Here is an 18159-nt window from a genome sequence, read left to right on the forward strand (position 1 = left end):
TTTGTACACATTTTTATTTGTAATCAATTGTTTTTTTTTTTATTAAATACAGTATTTCTAAAGAATTTCAATACAATTATCTAATAATTATTGAAGGTATATCTACCGATATAAGAGAAAACGTGATGTCATCTTTCAAAGAGAAAAAATATAGCTATCTAAATGGCAATAAATAATATTTCAGTAAAACTTTCAACGCTCATATATTTCTATCTGTGTATATCGGTTACAAGCAGTCATAATCACAGCACAGAGTAAATTGAACAGCCTTGCCTCTTGGACAATTAACTTTTGTATTAGACTAAAAGTAATATTTGTTAATTTTTCGTAAACTAGATAGACGGTCAATTACATTCTAATTAGACTCAAAGCCTCATGACTTGATATCGTTCAAAATTACATCTTTGAAACGTTTTGTTCTCTATAGAAAAAATGAGATTTTTACGAGGCTATGTCTATAGGTACCTACTAATAGTTATTATTTTGGTAGTTTAAACCCTTTTTGAAAATTTACTTAAACCATGATTAGAGTTCTGTCAAACCAAAGTGGCACTGCGAAAGAGATATATGTATATGCACTCATATATACAGTCTCTTTTGCTCAGTGCCACTTTGTTTTGATAGAACTATAATTTTTAATAGAAGAAAAATATGTGGCACTGCGCAAATTCCATAGAGAATGAATTTTAACGCTAAGATGTCAGCGCCATGAGTATCAAATGTAAACCATTATCGTTACAATCAGCTGATTATTTCAATGATTTTAAAGAGAGGGCTGTGCTATATTTGGCGTTCTGACAATAGTTCTTTTTTCTATCACTAGATAGAGTCTTTCTTAGCATTAAAATCCAATAAAAATTGGAACCGCAATAAATGAATTCTAGACTGTAGTGAGAGAGATAGAATGCGCACCTATTTTATCTGCCTCTCTTTACTGCGAACAACCGTTTGGCGGCAACTTTGCAGCTCTATACACGATAAAACAGTAGCAGAGAACAGTCAATTATCAATTAGTTCCAAACCCATAAATAAATAAAAATCGTTATATATTTTAAATTTTGTTTTATTTTTTAAATTTTCTTCCCTATTTTTTCTTTCAGAACAAATTTATCAATTAATTAATTATTTAATAAAGGTAAGTATTAAGTTAATTATATAGTTAGTAATAAGCCGGTTGGCTGTGTGGGTATAGCCTCTGAAACAAAAGTACGCTGGTTCGTATCCTGGTAGGGTTACCATTTTTAAATTAATTGAATTTTTCCTTATTTTAAAATTTTTCTCCTTTTTTTAGAGTCGTAAATTATATATAACCCACCCACTTGTTATAAATAACGTCAATTATACATATGTCATAAATCACTATTCTGTCAGGGGGTGGGAATTTAAATAGTCATAAATATATCATTTAAAATTATGTTCTTCTGTTACAAAATATTAAAAAATATGTACAAAAATGGCTAGTTATGCTAAAATTTGAAACTTTTTAATAGGAGAACATGTTATATAGTTTATCTCACTCATATTCTCCTAGTACAAAATGTTAAAAAAATACTTATTTTGCTTGTTAAATGAAATTTTATAAGATATTGTAATAGGAGAACATGTTATTTCACAAAAAAAAAATTAATAATGTTAGTCCCACTTTCCTACTGATGTCATAAATCACTCTTCTATCAGGGGGTGGGATTTAAAATAACATAAAATATACCTTGCCCTCTTACTTATTTATCCACCCCCTGACAGAATAGTGATATATGACATATGTATAACAATTATTTAAATTTAATTAAAAATTAATTGAGACCATGCTAGGTACGAATTGAGGTACTTTGTTACAGGAAGCGACTGTGCTAGCCACTACTCCACCATAGACATATTATACAGTTCAATAATATAATATAAATACATACAAACCTTTTACTCACATGTAGGTTCTATTTGATATTCCTAAAATCGATATAAAGGATAAAAGATAAAGGTAGGTATAATATAAAATCATTTTCGGGATAACGTTTTCATTTTTTCTAAATTTTCAACAATTTTAACATGGCATTTTTTGAATATTTACAGAAATTTTGTTTTGAGAGTAAGTAAACAAACGTGAAAAGCTGTGTTCTTTCTTTTCGTTTTCGTTCATGGTACTCATGAAAATCCGTGAGCACACTTTTTAAGCGAAAGGTCAACAAAAAGCGAATCGACTTTAGATGTCATAATAGGTGTGCTCTTTTGTATAGCGTCAAGTTGTCGAATATTGACATTGTCAACTTAATTAAATTGCCGCACAAAGAAAAAAAAACGTAGCTCATTTATGTCAATAATTGATACTCATATGCAGGGTGTTTAAACAATTAACTGAATTAGTTGTTATCAGTTATCTCCCTTCACTTAAGTTAACCTTAAAAAAATAATTTAAACAACTTGAAAACTGCTATATTTATTATATTTCTACTTTCTAGATAATAATATTACTAGTTAATTATTTTGTTATTACGCCCCTGTATTTTGCTATGTTTTTATTTCCTTTTATGTATCCGTTAGGAGGTTATATTTTTCTATGTTTATGTATTATACAACATGAAAGATTACTTATTATTTTATCATAATAAATAAACAAACACCGTTAAATAAAATATATCTATCATATATATAAAGGTGTTTTTCCACATGCAGGTAGTATTGTAAACCTATGCATGTATTGCTGAACTCATAACTCACCAAAAAAATGTATAATTTTTAAATCTAATTCCCATATTATATGAATAAGCGTCTAAAAATAGTTAACGATATACAAAAATAAAAATTTACAAAATGCAGCTAAAACAATCAATTTTTGTAACATTATCGTTAGTAAATTTTATTTTAACCGTTTATACCGTGGGAAAGTTAATATTTTTCTTATCAAATGGAACTTCTGAAAAAATTATATTTTGGATAAAGCAATCAGAATTAAGTATGTATGAATATTTTTTTAATTAAAAGTTATGATTTAGTATAAAATTTATATTTCAGATTCTATAAATGATCAAATAATTCGTCCTTTATCATATAATTTTTTCTTAATTGTACTTTTTATGGGACAACATAGTTTGATGAAAAAGCAATTCGTTAAAGATTTGTTTATAAAATGGAATTGTACTGTAATTGAAAGAACTATTTATACAATTGCTACATCGGTAGCTCTACTAGTAAGTTATTATATTAAATAATATTCTAAAAGATTGAGATAGATTATTAATATTTACAATTTTTTAGTTATTAATCGATAATTGGAAATTTATTTATTTATATCCTCTATGGAGCATAAATGCTACTGATGGTGTACTTTGGTGGGTTTTTAGTTTTACACATCTCATAGCTTGGTCTTTTATTTATGGTGGAGCTATTTTAATGGATATACCAGAACTAATTGGCATAAAACAGGTGAATTTCTCATATAGCACAGTTTATAATTTCTTATAAAATATCAAAATTAAAGGAATATTGTCAGGGCCGGATTAACCCTCAACGAGGCCCTTTTTTCACGTCCGTTCCTTTCTTATTTCGATTAAAAAATACAAACTTATTACTATCTACATTTTAAACATGTCGTTTTCTAGATTTGTTTTCGGCAAATTCATCAATTATATCATCAATATCGATTTTTTTCAATAAATCTGACTCAATGCAAATTGAGTAGCAAAATGTAGCTCTTTCAGCAGCTTTGATTCTTTTTAATTGCGAGAAAGATCGTTCGGCAGAAAAATTTATGATCATTAATGTTAAAAAATCCGAAGAGCTATTTCTGTGTTAGGAAATACATCTGCTAATTTAAATCTTCCATTAGAATCTTATACAAATGACTATGAGTTTTTTGTACATCAGTGTATCTGGAGTTCACGTAACTTTGGAATTGTTTCATTTCAATGAAAAATTCATCATTCTAGTTGAAATTTCCGCTTGAAGACTTCTACACCCTCTGTTCCAAAAATAACCGAAATTTTTCAAAATAAAAACAACCAGTGTACATTTTGATATAATTCTTTTTTATTATTCAATATACTCTCCTTTCACTTCGATTCACTTCTTTGCACGCTCATACAATTTGTCAAATGAGTCGGAAATGTCCTTTTTATGAACCTTGTCTAGTTCGTCGGTCGTCACCTTTTGATTGCGGTCAATTGAGTTTTATTTATTTGAGTAAAATTTATTTTCAGTTCTAATTATATTTTTCTTTCACTCTCTAGAATTTTATGTTTGTAAGAAAATTTTAGAAGTCTTTTTCATTTTTCGGGGGTAACTGCCTATTCTGCCTACTTGTTAACCCGGCCCTGAATATTGTGAACATCGCGAATAGTGGTTCGTTTGATTTCACTTGCGCTATAATTGGCGATACAATTTTTATTAAATGCATCAAATAAAAGTATTTATAATAAAATTGTTTTAAGGTATATTATAATGTGATGGATTGGATGGATCCACTTTCGTATAAATCCAAATCGTTACAAAAGCTTTATAGAAATATGCGGCATCCAAGTTTTATTGGATTCTTATTAATTTTTTGGATCTGTCCATTAATGACGTAAGTACACTTTTATATTTTTTGTGAAATATTAGCAAAGCTTATGATAGTGAGGTTTTAAATGTTACCAGAAAATATCTTATTAAAAATTATCAACTTTTTATAAGAACATGCTATTCGCCAGACGAATTAACGTTTTAAAAAAAAAAAAATTAATCTGAATTTATTTTTAGGCTCGATCGAGTATTACTTTCAAGTTTGCTCAGCATTTACATGTATTCTTCATGGAAAACATCTCCTTCCGATTACGAATATCAACAAGATCAATTTATTCGGAAAAAGTATTCATTGCAATAATATGTTTGTAATTGGTGAATATGGTTGAAATGTTTTATATCCGCCCACCAAGGCTTGAGGATGGAAATTAATATACTAATAGTTCAGTCAAAGATGTGACAGATTCAAAAAATGAAATAAATTGCTTACTTTTTCTCATTTCACCAGATTTTAGTAAAAAGTGAGCGCTTTATTTCGTTTTCCTTAATTAGCCGATTTTTGTAACATCTTTTACTGTACTATGATACTTTTGGAAAGTAGTAACATTTTGAGTGATTTTGAAAAGTTTTGGATAGTATTGTCGAAATAAAGATTTATTAAAACAGATGAAACATTTAAAAATTACTTTTTTGTATGAAAGTTATTAAAAAATGAATCGCTGGACCGAATACTTCGTTCACGAAACATTTCCTGTACATAAAACCCACTTAAGATTCATCTAGTACGATATGAAGCTTTATAATTTCTTTTGATTTATAGCACTACTATATTGAATTCTGTAACCTTTTCAAAAATATTTCCAATTAGCAGTTACCCCCCACTCGCTTCGCTGGGCAATTTCAACTTTATATTTTTTGTATCTAATGAAAATTCAAAGTAACAACAAACATGTTTAAAAAAAAAAACAAACATTTAACAGTTCAAATACAAATGAGCTTTTCTTTTATTTAAAAGATCGATAGTGGTGAATCACTGTCCGATTTTGCTCGTTCACGAACCTATGACATTTTAGATGTAACATACGCTATTTAAATTTCGCTACCTCTTTTCTTTTTATAACTGTTATTTTTGTTCCATTTATTGTTATTCCTCTCTCCCGGCCCCTTTATTTTATCTAATCTTGAGGGAACTCCTGTCACAAGGAAATTATTTCAAGATTTTAGAACAAAACAACAACTTAAAAATGTTTGCCATCCTTAACTGATACCAACTTTATAGGGAGTAAAAAGAAAATTATAATAATAAATTTGTTTTTTAAATTGTTGTAAAATCATTTATTAGTAAATATTACAATGTTTCTTAAATATTTGTATAAAACTTGAATAATAAAATATATGAAAAATTCCATGTTGCGTAAGTTAATTTATTAATAAAACATTGTATGAATTATGCGAAAAAATGCGCGCTATACAATAAATAAAATTTTTAAGAGTCACTTATAACCTATGGCACGTATATTTAACACATATTCAAAAGAAAAATTTACAAAATTCAAAAATACAAACATCACTTTTTTTTTTTTTAAAACAAGCAGCAGATTTGAAAAACAACAAATAATTAACAAACAAATACAAATATTTAAGGTGCATTTTAAATGGAAGATAAAAGTTTAGATAAGATGCTGGTCATAATACGAGTAAAAAAATATAAAAAAAATTAATACTATAAATAATACAAGATCTTACTTTTGTTACTTCGTCCGATTTCCTTTTAAAATAAAACCGAACAACGCAACAAAATTGAAAATGAAGGAACTATTTTGATGTGCACTTGCTGATTTAACGAGCATATTAGATTCTTGACACCAGCAATATATCATTTAGATAGAAATTTTCGAAAACTTCTGCAAATATTTCATTGTATTTAATGATTTTGAAAGAATTATCTTTGACGAACACACTATCAGGGCAAAAGTGATTTATATTGGACTAAACGCTCATTCGTTTTAGTTGCTTTTGGCTATTTTCTTTGGGGACATTTGAAAACTTCACGTCTCCTTGTATGTCGCCCTTCGCTTACTAATTTGTCTTTTCATTTTTGAATTTTCCCCGGGGCCCTTAAGTAGTTGCCTAATTCACCAATGGATTATACCCTTCTGATTTTATCTATGCTGTAATCTTCCATTGAACACGCACCTGTCAAATACCTTCTTTTTTTTAATTTTCTGAAAATATTCCAATTTTTCAAAGTAGATATTATTTTGATCTAAAACAATTTGACTACACAAAAGATAATTGATGTTATTAATTTTAATCTGCTGTTTTATTTTTGTTCAAAACAAAATTGTGTTTGGCAGTAAAAGTATATTTTCAAATTTTTATAAAATTTTACGTACTAGTTTTAAGTACTAGCAGCACCTTTGTAGCACCTCAATCGAGACAAAAAATTTATATATAAAAACAAGATGAGATTCCATTTGAATACATTACAGATCAAAGTTTAAAAATGATATTAATTTATATTCGAAAACCGTACAGTGGAATTTTTATTACAAGTAACTTATTGTGCGATTTTAAGAAATGTAGGAATTTTCATATTTTATTTAAGGCAAAAATTCGACATTGGAAGAAAAGTTAAAAAGTCTTGAAAATATGTACAAAAACGACGGTGACATAAAGCTTTTTTTTAATAGATAATTAAAGAGAAAAAGCGAATCTTATGATATCAAAAATACAGAGAAAGTAATAATTAAAAGGACTAGAAATCAGTTTTTCCAACTCATTTTTATCCAATAATAATAAACATTGGCTTTGGAACAATATTGAACACTTAATTTTGTAGTATATTTTTTTAACTTTTTTATTATGTTCCAATAAAACTTCGGAGTCTCTACCGTTTTATATTATCGCTTTGAAAACACGTAAAAAATTTATTTCAATAAAAATTAGGAAAATTTCCACTGTATGTTTAAAAAAATAATATTTAGTTTTCCAATTCTTGAGTTAAAATTTCATTCAGCAAAACATTTGCAAAATTAAAATGTTTGAGAACACAAAAATTTTGTATACATTTTACAAAAATTCGAGTATATTCTATTATAAATATATGTTTATATATAATATATATAAAATATGTATAATATATATAAAAAAAAAACTAATATTGCGTAAAAAACTTTGGCAATAGCGATTTCATTGATTTTCGTCCCGTTCACAGATTCGCAAATAAAATAAATACAGTTAATTAATAAATGAGTAAAAATTAAAAGTCAGTAATAAAAATGAGAATCATATCAAAAATGTTACGAAATTACGAAAACATTACAATCTACATAACTACTAGAGTTAAAGAGTAGTTAAAAATCTATTAATTTTTCTAAAAGTAAATTTAATATTTACTCTAAAAATTTTTGTTTTTAAGAATAACACATTCAAGGGAATCAATATTTTAGATGATTGAGATTACCTTCCATATTTATTTGCTTTCATGGCGATGAAAGTCAGATGTATATAAAATGATTTCCTTAAAAAATTATTCCTAATTAACGTATTTTAATAAGGCAATAATTTCTAAAAAACATTATCAAAAACTGATGATGAATCAGAATTTAAAATACTTGTGAACACTTTCGTGAAATATACTGAATGTGCGACATTCTATTTACATTTTTTTTTTAATATTAATTCTATTAGCTGCTCATTTTCCAGCATATGTTGGATTTTTGAATGTAGTTGTTGCCTGTTTATAAATAGGATTTTCTCCCTAAAAATTATAAATTAAAATTAACAAATCTTTTAAAAATTTAAAAAAGTTATATATAAGATAATTAAATTATTATAATTGCAAGGTAATGATATAAAACGAGGGATGTTCTTTTGGCATTCTTATTGCGATATATACCATACAGTTCTTAACTATGTTCAAAAGTTGGTTTTGAATTAATTACAAAATTTGCCTCGAAAAAGCATACATAAAAGCGAGTTAATAAAAACATTGTAAAAACAAGATTTTTATTAACAGTACGATCTTTTTTATGTAAGTTTTGTTACATATAACTTTCTCCTCGATTTTGATCGATCGGAATCCTTTAGGATTAAATTAAAAATTCCAATATTACGCTTATAATTTATATAAGTAAATTGTTATCTGAAGAATCTCTGTTATAGTAAATATATAAAATAATCATTGATTATACATACCGTATCCCATTTAGCCATCATACGTTCCTTTTCAAATTTGGCAAATTCACGACGATCATGAATTGTGGTGACAGCTTTCCACATTAATAACATTGCTAAGCCCATCAAAACTATAGCAGCAATTACACCAAGTACAATACCCAACACAAATACCTATATTTTAAACAAAAATATTAAATCATAGAATATTTGATTAATAAAACCAAAACTCATTCAGAACGTAATGTTAATCCAAAAAATAGAAAATTGTTTACAAATAAATATTAAATAATCAAGAAAATAAATAGGCTTCTGGATTAAGAATCGATACAAACATATAAACAAGAATCATCAAAATAGGCCAAGAATTGTGACCTACAATTTGAAATCACATACAGATCAAAAGTCGAAGAATAATAACACAGGTCTGCAAAAAAAAAATTTTTTGTCAGCTGCATGAGATATTTTTACTAAATTATATGTTTTAGAATGCGCTGATTTCAGAAGTGATGGCCATAGAACAATACTATGCAATAATGAATTTGAAGTAGGTTACAATGTAAAATAAACTTTTCAAAATAGTTAAATAAAGATTAAAAACATACCTTTGGAGGACATTCACGTTCTTCTTGCGCTCGAACAACAACGTCTTTATTTTCATCATAGGTATACACATACGCATACCTACAATTTTCTTCATCGTAATATGCACATAAAATTTCACCTTTCTTTTCATCATCTATATTACAAAATAAAATAAATTTACTAAATTGTTTTTATATTAAAGTAAATAGAAAGCGAAAAAAATTCAGAATAATCGGGAATTGAATCCCTGCCTGAATAAGACGTAAATCCGGCCCTGAAGACGACAGCACATATCAATGTAAAATAGGATAAAGATTAAAATATAAATACCTTCGATTTGTTTAGAAGGCACTGGTACGAATGTACAATTAGCACATTCTTCTTCAGTCAATGGTCCCGTTTTGTACATCTGACATTGAACACATTCTTTGTATTCGAGACATCGATCTGGGCAAGTCTAAAAATTTTAAAATATAAACAGTTAAATAGTTTTACTTTTTGGAACTTTTTATGGATACAACGAAAATATTTAAAAATAAATAATGACTTACTGGGCACTTTTCGCAATATTTTCCAGAATAATGTCCATCTTCACCATCTTGACATTTACATGATCCACATTCACATATTCCATGACCCGAACAAATTTCTCCACCACCTGGTGGTATACACGTGTCATTTGATAATCGACAATCGCATGCTCCACCACCCCAATCTGGTTCACATACACATTTACCACAAACGCAAGTACCATGTGTCGAACCAGAACACAAAAGTCCTAAAAAATTATAGAAAATTAAAATATGTGTGTGTATTTTTTTCGTTTCTTATTACAGGATGGGAATCAATTTTCGTTTCTTATTACAGGGTGGGAATGTCGATTTAATGTGCTCACCTCTATATCGATCGCATGAAAAATTATCACATTCACAGAAAGTACCAGATATGATTTCATCTAAATTGGTACGACTTTCGCATTCACATTGTCCACAAACACAATTACCACGCCCAGAACAATCAATTTCAGTTGTGTTATCGGGACGACATCCTTGACTACTATCACGATCTGAGCTAAGATTATTTGCATTACATTCACAATGACGACCAAAATGTAACGTATCACATTCACAAACACCACATTTTAATGTACCAGCATAGTTACATTCTTCAGCAGCTTCTTTATATGCAATATGGCCAGGATGTTCACATGGACAATCACACAACATTTCTAGATCTATAACAAGACTTTCATTGATACCAACTGGATATATTTGGATTACTTGTTTCCAATCGCGTGGATCTTTTGGGCATTCAAGTATTTCTATTTTAACAGTGAATGTAACAACATCTCCCACTTTTAATTTGTTACATTTGTTTGTTTCTTCTACATTGTTGCCAAGACATTCTGAATGGTATGTTATTTTTATTGCACCAGTTGCATTATCTTTCATTTCAACGGCTGATGATATTTTCTAAAACAAAAAACAATCCATAATGAAACTTGAGTGAAAATAGAATTTCTTTATAAAAGTCTTTCTCAAAGCGGACGATAACGCCCCTTGTGGACGATAGAGGCCTACTTTGTATAGGAAAAATGTAAAAGGATAAGACTGACATAATATGCTTTGGTGGCGCAGAAAAGTAATTGATTCTCGAAGTGGTTGGTAGACTAAATAAGTTTGAGAATCTCTGTTTTATAATAAAGTTGTAAGGAAAAGACAATTGACCAATGTTAACACTAACAGAACAGCGCTTAGCATTAGTGTTGTAAGTGTTCTGTAAAAATTCGAAGGAGATGAACAATGGTTTTTCTTAAAGGTCTTGAAAACAGTGAACTTTTGGAGAGTATTCGTTCGGGTGTACTTTGTATCTGAGGCTAGGAAAAACTACTTGTGAGATAGTTCTGAAGTGTCGAATGTTAAGGTAAAAAATCCTACGATGAGGACTAGTTTAATATGTTTTAAAAAAGTTGTATTTCATTCAAATCCGCTGAGCGGTTTTGCATAACTAGAAAAGTATACGTCGAATTGTCTTGAAATTTTCAGAGAATAGTTTCAAGATATTATATACTTTGCAAATCAGTTTTATTGAATATTCTGCCCCTAACCCCATAATTTCTGTTATTTAAAGACCACTATTAGTTATTATACAGATCAAATACTTACACTATATTCTTCTCGAACTAAATCAACAACATTGGAAGAATCATTGGACAGAATACCACTAGACGCACCCTCAATATATTCTTTAAGATTATTATACACATCAATTTGTTCACGTGTAACAGCAAAAATAACATTAATTGCATTTTCTTTAACTTTTAAATTAATTTGTGGTACACTAGGATAATCTTGATAATTTGAGTGTGTATATAATCCAGTACGTGGATCTAAATGACATAGTCCATCATTTGGTTTAACAATACCACCCAATTTACCATCACCAGCATAATGAAAACCTGCATCTGTTGAGAATACGAGTAATCGTCTAGCTTTTTCACGCCAACCAATCTCTTTACGACATACAACTGCTTGCATAATTGCATCAAAACCACCTTCAGGTGCATCTAAATTTCCTGATACTGAAGCATTGCGAACTTCACCCTATAAATAAAACAAAATTGAATGAAAAAAATAATAATTTTAATAAATATAACATTAGTAATTGTTAGGAACAAACACTTACAGCAAATTTACTTGTGTCTTGGGATAATCTCATCACGTTTTTAAATCCGTATGGTGCAGCACATCCTGTACATGGTTCTATTAAACTGTAAATTGCATAAAAAACAATTAATTCCCAAAAAAATTCCCAGAAAAATGATATATTAGTTTTAAATTCTTAATTTTTAATGGCTAGAACAAAATTACTTACTTTCTAGGAACAGTACTAACGTAAGGCATAACAACTTTATCCACGAAACTACCAAATCCTAGACGGAAGTTTGATGTAATATTTCGCATTGTTTCTGCTAATAGATCACCTAATATTGATAATTTATCTTTGTCGTCTTCCATACTTTTACTCAAATCCATAAGATAATATAAATCAACAGGATAATCTTCAGCTTGTGAATAATGCATTTTTAGTCGATACTCTTCCTCTGTAAAAAATTATTTTATTTAAAATATGTCAAACAGTAGATTAAAGTTTGCGCTCTTCAAAAATCCGGGGTAAAAAATTGAATTCCTATTTGAAAACTCCTCCAAGGAGAGCTCTCAGAATCTCTAATCCTCAGGGTAAAACCAAACTACTTTTATAGAAGCCATTGTTTGATTTATTTTCTCTGTTCTGAGAAAATTGGCCGATTTGAGTCCTTGTTAAAACGGTAAAAACACTAACAAACAGAAAAAAGTTATCATTAAATGTTCACTTACTTATACGAAGTTTTAGATTTAAATGTTGTGGACTAATTTGTACAATTTCTCCATGAGACGAAGATGAACTTGATGAAGATGAACCCCATGAACTACTACTTGATGATGATGATGAACTAGATGACCAAGATGATCCTGACGATGACCAAGATCCAGATGCACCGCCGCCTGCTACTCCACCACTCGCTTTTGTTAATTCTTTTTGCATTAATATGCGTAACTCATTATCTGGATTCCAAATATATTCTTCAGAACAGCCACCAGTTAATGAACTAATCATAGATGGTTGATAACATCTTTTACGATCACCAAAGTCCTATTTTTAAAAAACATTTTAGTAAATAAATGTTATTTTAAATTCATACATGATTTATTTAAAACTTACAGGTTGAAAACACCAGGCACATGTTGGTGTCTGAATACAGTCTCTACAAGTTGTTTTTGAGGCACATGGGTTTTGTGAAACTAATTTTTCAGCTTTTTGGCCATATGTTACACTTAGGAAGGCAACAATTATAAATATAAAAGGCTTCATTTTGGACAAATTGTATATAATCTGAAAATAATAACATGTTTTACTACAAGTAAAATAGATAAAAATTGCGAAACTAGTGTGTAAAACGAGAATTGTGGATTCAAGAATTGAGTTAAAATTTCATTACTATGTGTCTGACAAATAAAAACAAAAACTTTCAAGGGTTTATTCCCTGATGTTTTTAAATCGAAAAACTATTAAATTAAAATCAAGTATTCTGAATAAGGTGACGTAATTACTTCATTAGTGTAATTCCTGTTTAATTAATTAACAATTTTTTCGACGAATTTTATTAAAAATCATTTTTTTCGAATTTAACCAATTATATACATTGTGGACCGATTCCAGTAAATATGATCTCATTGGGTTCGTCTTAGTATCAGAAGTGAGAATATACATCTCGTTCTGAACATGCAATTAATGTGAATTTCCTTTTTTAATCTAGATGCAAAAAAATGTTTCAAACAAAAGTTATTCGAATCAAAGGGAAGCATCTTGATTTTGTTTATGATCTCCAAGGTCGTTTAAAGGTCAATCAACGAATTTAAATTACAAATAATAATAGTAATTTTTTGTTTGAAACATTTTTTTGAATAATGAATAGTTTCGGCAGAAATTGAATGTAAAAATCTAATATATGAAAATGTCTTGGTGTTTTGAAACACTGTTTGGTCAAGAGACAGAGTTTTTGAGGTGCTTTATGTTAAAGTGCGTCTTTTATAATAATCCAGTAAATATGTATGAAAATATGGGGTTGCTGTGCAAAAGGTCGGGTAGTTTTGATTTTTGGATATGTTGTTAGTGTTGAGCCCATGACTTAAAATCCAAGTTTTCCACCTCGGGGTGCCAAGGCGCGCCGCGGGGCGCGCCACTTTTTAATGAAATATCGAAAATTTGACCATTCCTAAGTGAAATCTCGCGAACGGTTTATTTTACAGAAAATATTATTTTAATAAATTAAAGGGTAATAAATTTGTGACAGTTTAAGCCCAACACCAGGTTTGTAGCGTAAATAATGGCTGAATTATAGATCTTCAAAATAAATTAACTAAGATAATTGGGATCAATGATATAGGTTGGTAAACCTGCATTATTAATTGATCAGCTGAGTGTTAGTAGTTTAGTAAAAACAAATTAATTCTATTGTCATGTTATTGTCAGATTTGTTGTTTAAAATGATCTGAATGTTCGTGCATGGTTATTGCTTAAAAGTATCATTTTTAAGATACAGAAGTGGCTAGGTCAAGAGAAAAACCCTCTTGAATGGGGCTGGGTATCTACCAGATTTGGGCTCTCTCCCCTCAAAATGGACAGAGATGCAGCTCCTGAATCCCTTCTTAAAATGATATCTTGCAATTGTAAGAAAGCGTGCAAGAACTCATGTGGTTGCCGTAAAGCTGGTCTTATATGTTCTTCTCTATGCACCTGTTCTCTAAGAGAATCTTGCGAAAACGTTTCGGAAAGAAATCCGTTTGAGGGGAGCTTTGAAGACAAAGACGACATGCTGGCGTCAATAAATAACTCTAAACATGAAGATATAGGAGAGTTAAATTTTCCACTGGATGAAGAGAACAAGGAGCATCAGGCAGAGCTTGAGCATTTCCATCCTGGCCCATCAAAAATGCGAAAACTTTAAATAGATACTGTTATCGTTATTTGTAACAAATACTTCCAAAGTGTACTGTATTGTTTTAACTAAATAGGACATTCATTGATAAAAAAATGTTAATATATAACTCCTACAAACACACTTTTCATTCTTTCTTTCATAATTTTATTAATACTTTCTTTTATTCTTTTATAGCAAATAAACTAACATACACAATTAATTTATACGGCGTTTGATTTAAACAATTATATTGTGGAAATATTTAAAAAAAATCACGATTTTCACAAATCTTTGAAAAATTGGTTTATTTTGAAGGTTTGTATTTCAGCCATTATTTACTCTACAAACCTGGTGTTGGGCTTAAACTGTCACAAATTTATTACCCTTTAATTTATTAAAATAATATTTTCTGTAAAATAATATTTTCTGTAAAATAAACCGTTCGCGAGATTTCACTTAGGAATGGTCAAATTTTCGATATTTCATTAAAAAGTGGCGCGCCCCGCGGTGCGCCTTGGCACCCCGAGGTGGAAAACTTGGATTTTAAGTCATGGGCCTAACACTAACAACATAGGAAAAAATCAAAACTACCCGACCTTTTGCATACCACAATGTATTATTTTACTGAACTATAAAACTTATTTAAAAATAAAAATTATAGCCGAAATTACAAAGTTCAACTTTTCTATGAAACATTTTTCTATATCCGACTTTTCCTACCAAAAATTCCTCATTAAAGGTGGCTAAATACTCAAACATCCTGCATATTGTGCCGAAAGTTTTATTATTAAGTTTATGTTGTTTGATAAAAACAAAGGTCATGAAAAGCAAATTTGTTTATCATTGACCCAAAAATCTTAAAATATTATTTTTTTTAAGTTTTCAAAAATTCGGTTGATTCAAATTTTGCTGTTCTAATAATTTAAAAAGTATCTATCCCTCTGGAGAGTTCTGGGTCGTATCTGTGTACCGCTTAATACTAGATATATTTTCTACTAAATTTTATTTTGACCATAACAATAACGAACAAAAGTGTAGAAGGAATTTTTTGCTTAAAATTGTTCAAGGAATACGCTCTTAAATTTTACGGACACCCTATATGTTAAAAAATTTTGACAAAAAAATTTGGTATTACAATTTTTTTATTTTATTCCAATATATGGTGTTTATTTAAAAAGTCATTGTGATATTAATTTTTGTTTTTAATGGACAATTATTATTATTAAAGTTTGTATTCAACAAATTTATTAAATTTATTAAAAAATATTTTGATTTTTTGCGGCTTAACTTAATTGCATTACTATAAAATTTTATTATTATAATTATTTTTGATAAATTAACAAACAAATAAAAAATATATATAAAAAATCTGAATTTATTAAGCAAATGACTTAAGATTATTGGCTTACATCATATCTCATTAATACATCAATGAGTCCTAATATAGATGTTACTACTGTATTCTTAACTTTCTGAATCAACTTTTCTCTACCCACCTATTTATAAACATTACACTATTTTAATAGAAAAATGATTCATTTTGGTTTTCGAATTATTCTTAAATATATTTCAATTATTACTTTTTATTGAAAAATTATCGAATTTAATTCAAAATTCGAATAATTCTTCAATAAATATCGAAAAAATAAATCATATACATAAAATTATGTAGGTTTTAATTTCAACCTACACAATTTTTTCAATACTTATGAATTTTTTTTAAAACAATATTTTACAGGATAAAAATAATAAGTTTAACATGTTCTTTAATTGATAGATTATTCGGATTATTTATATTTTAAAGCTACTCCCCATTTATAAACAAAAATTAGAAAATTAATGATAAGAAATAAGCACTTATAAAAATGTATGTTTTATATGTTTTTACTGATATGATAAATGAAATAAGTACTTACTTAATATTATTAAAACTAAAAGAATATAAAATGAAAATATTTTATTTATTTAAAAAGTTCATTTTATGTTTAAAATTAATTTTTTCCATCAGATGCACTTAGCACTTACACAACACTCACACACACAAGGACGAAATTATTTTTAATGTATGTCAAATTTATTTCTTCGAATTAACAACCATAGATGATGCACTAATGTGTTGCATATGGCGGTAATTACAAAAACAATTTGAAATTGTTTAGATTTGCTGAATGTATAAGAAGATATTTAACTTTTGAAAAATCAATGATACTCTTTTCTTGATCTAATTTTAACCAAGCATATCTTCCCTGAATTTTGATTGAAAAATTAATTGCAGACGTTGGTTCGAAACTACAAACCACTTCTAAAGATGGGCACGATAACATTCTGTTAAGAATGCCGAACAATTAATCGAATTTACATTCCAACTAATTTGGAAATTGGTGTAACTTACCTCAATTATGCCTCGGTTTATCTATACTCACAGTCGTAGACTAAACAAATCAGACATTTACGTTACAAAATACGATTTTTCGAAAATATTTCGTTAACAGCCACTGTTATCGAAAAAATAGTGGTTATCAAATTTGTATATTAGAAAATTTCCTACAAATAACGTACAATTACTTTTTTTCGTGAAACTAACGGTTTTAAGAAAATAAATGAAATGATACGACCCTGGATAACTTTTGTAGCGGCATAAGGTTCGATGCGGCTTTTTGGGATTTTGTTAAAATTAGTTGAGTTTTATGCAAAAATCCAAAGGCAATTGTAACCATGAAAACACGCACATGTTATGCATGAAATATAAACCTTTTTATGTTTTTCAAAAATAATTTTGACAATAAATGATCTCAAATCATACAGATCTGATCAAATAGTAACTGCAGGTAGGCCCGGATTTACCATCCAGGTAGAGTAGACACGTGAATAGTTAGCCTAGGGCAACAAATTTTTTTTATTCGCGGGAATTGAAGTCTCGATATTGATTGATTTGTACGATAAACATTCAAATTTTACATAGTGCATTACTTTTTTTAAATTTCTAAACTCACCCGCGACATTTTGCCGTATTTTCTTCAAGTGTCTATTTTCGAATTTTAAAAAATTTGCTGAAATGCATATTTACCCCCATGCCCATCTTAGTACGATTTAAATTTAAGTCAAAATTAACAGTTTTGGGAGAACCGCAATTTTTGCAACTACCTAGAGTCAAAAATGTTTTAAATCCGGACCTGACTGTAGAGATTAATTTTGATTTTTTTTAAAATTAAAAATCTAAATATCAATAATCTAAACGCTTAGATGAGTTACAGAAAAATTAATAGTTTTTATTGAATTTTTTTCCAACATATTTTTTACACATTTTTTATTTAAATTAAAAGTAAAGAAAACAATGTAATGTGAAATTAAAATTCATAAATTGGAAAATAATTTTTAAT

At 28.4% G+C, this 18159-nt stretch overlaps 2 protein-coding genes across 3 annotated transcripts; one reads left to right on the forward strand and one right to left on the reverse strand.

Moving 5' to 3' along the window:
• Positions 1–2882: 2882 nt before the first annotated feature.
• On the forward strand, positions 2883–5389 carry LOC123295386 (nurim homolog). The gene is made up of 5 exons (XM_044876723.1): positions 2883–2950; positions 3010–3185; positions 3253–3420; positions 4425–4558; positions 4732–5389. The coding sequence occupies exons 2-5, from the start codon at positions 3072–3074 to the stop codon at positions 4853–4855; spliced, it is 540 nt and encodes a 179-aa protein (XP_044732658.1). The 5' UTR covers positions 2883–2950; positions 3010–3071; the 3' UTR covers positions 4856–5389.
• Positions 5390–7650: 2261 nt separating this feature from the next.
• LOC123295357 (integrin beta-PS) lies at positions 7651–16714 on the reverse strand. 2 transcript variants are annotated; one of them, XM_044876683.1, is made up of 12 exons: positions 16696–16714; positions 13021–13188; positions 12636–12951; positions 12133–12361; positions 11944–12028; positions 11424–11861; positions 10154–10730; positions 9810–10036; positions 9589–9715; positions 9279–9412; positions 8695–8847; positions 7651–8257 (listed from the first exon to the last, which is right to left on the reverse strand). In XM_044876683.1, exons 2-12 carry the CDS (start codon positions 13168–13170, stop codon positions 8192–8194), a joined length of 2502 nt encoding a protein of 833 aa, XP_044732618.1. In that variant the 5' UTR covers positions 13171–13188; positions 16696–16714; the 3' UTR covers positions 7651–8191. The 2 variants fall into 2 exon arrangements, with proteins under 2 accessions (XP_044732618.1, XP_044732617.1); XM_044876682.1 differs by lacking the exon at positions 16696–16714 and adding an exon at positions 16189–16213 and having other exon boundaries at positions 13021–13191.
• Between the last annotated feature and the right edge of the window lie 1445 nt (positions 16715–18159).

Source organism: Chrysoperla carnea, chromosome 3, assembly GCF_905475395.1.
Source record: "Chrysoperla carnea chromosome 3, inChrCarn1.1, whole genome shotgun sequence".
In the NCBI taxonomy this organism is placed as follows: Eukaryota; Metazoa; Arthropoda; class Insecta; order Neuroptera; family Chrysopidae; genus Chrysoperla; species Chrysoperla carnea.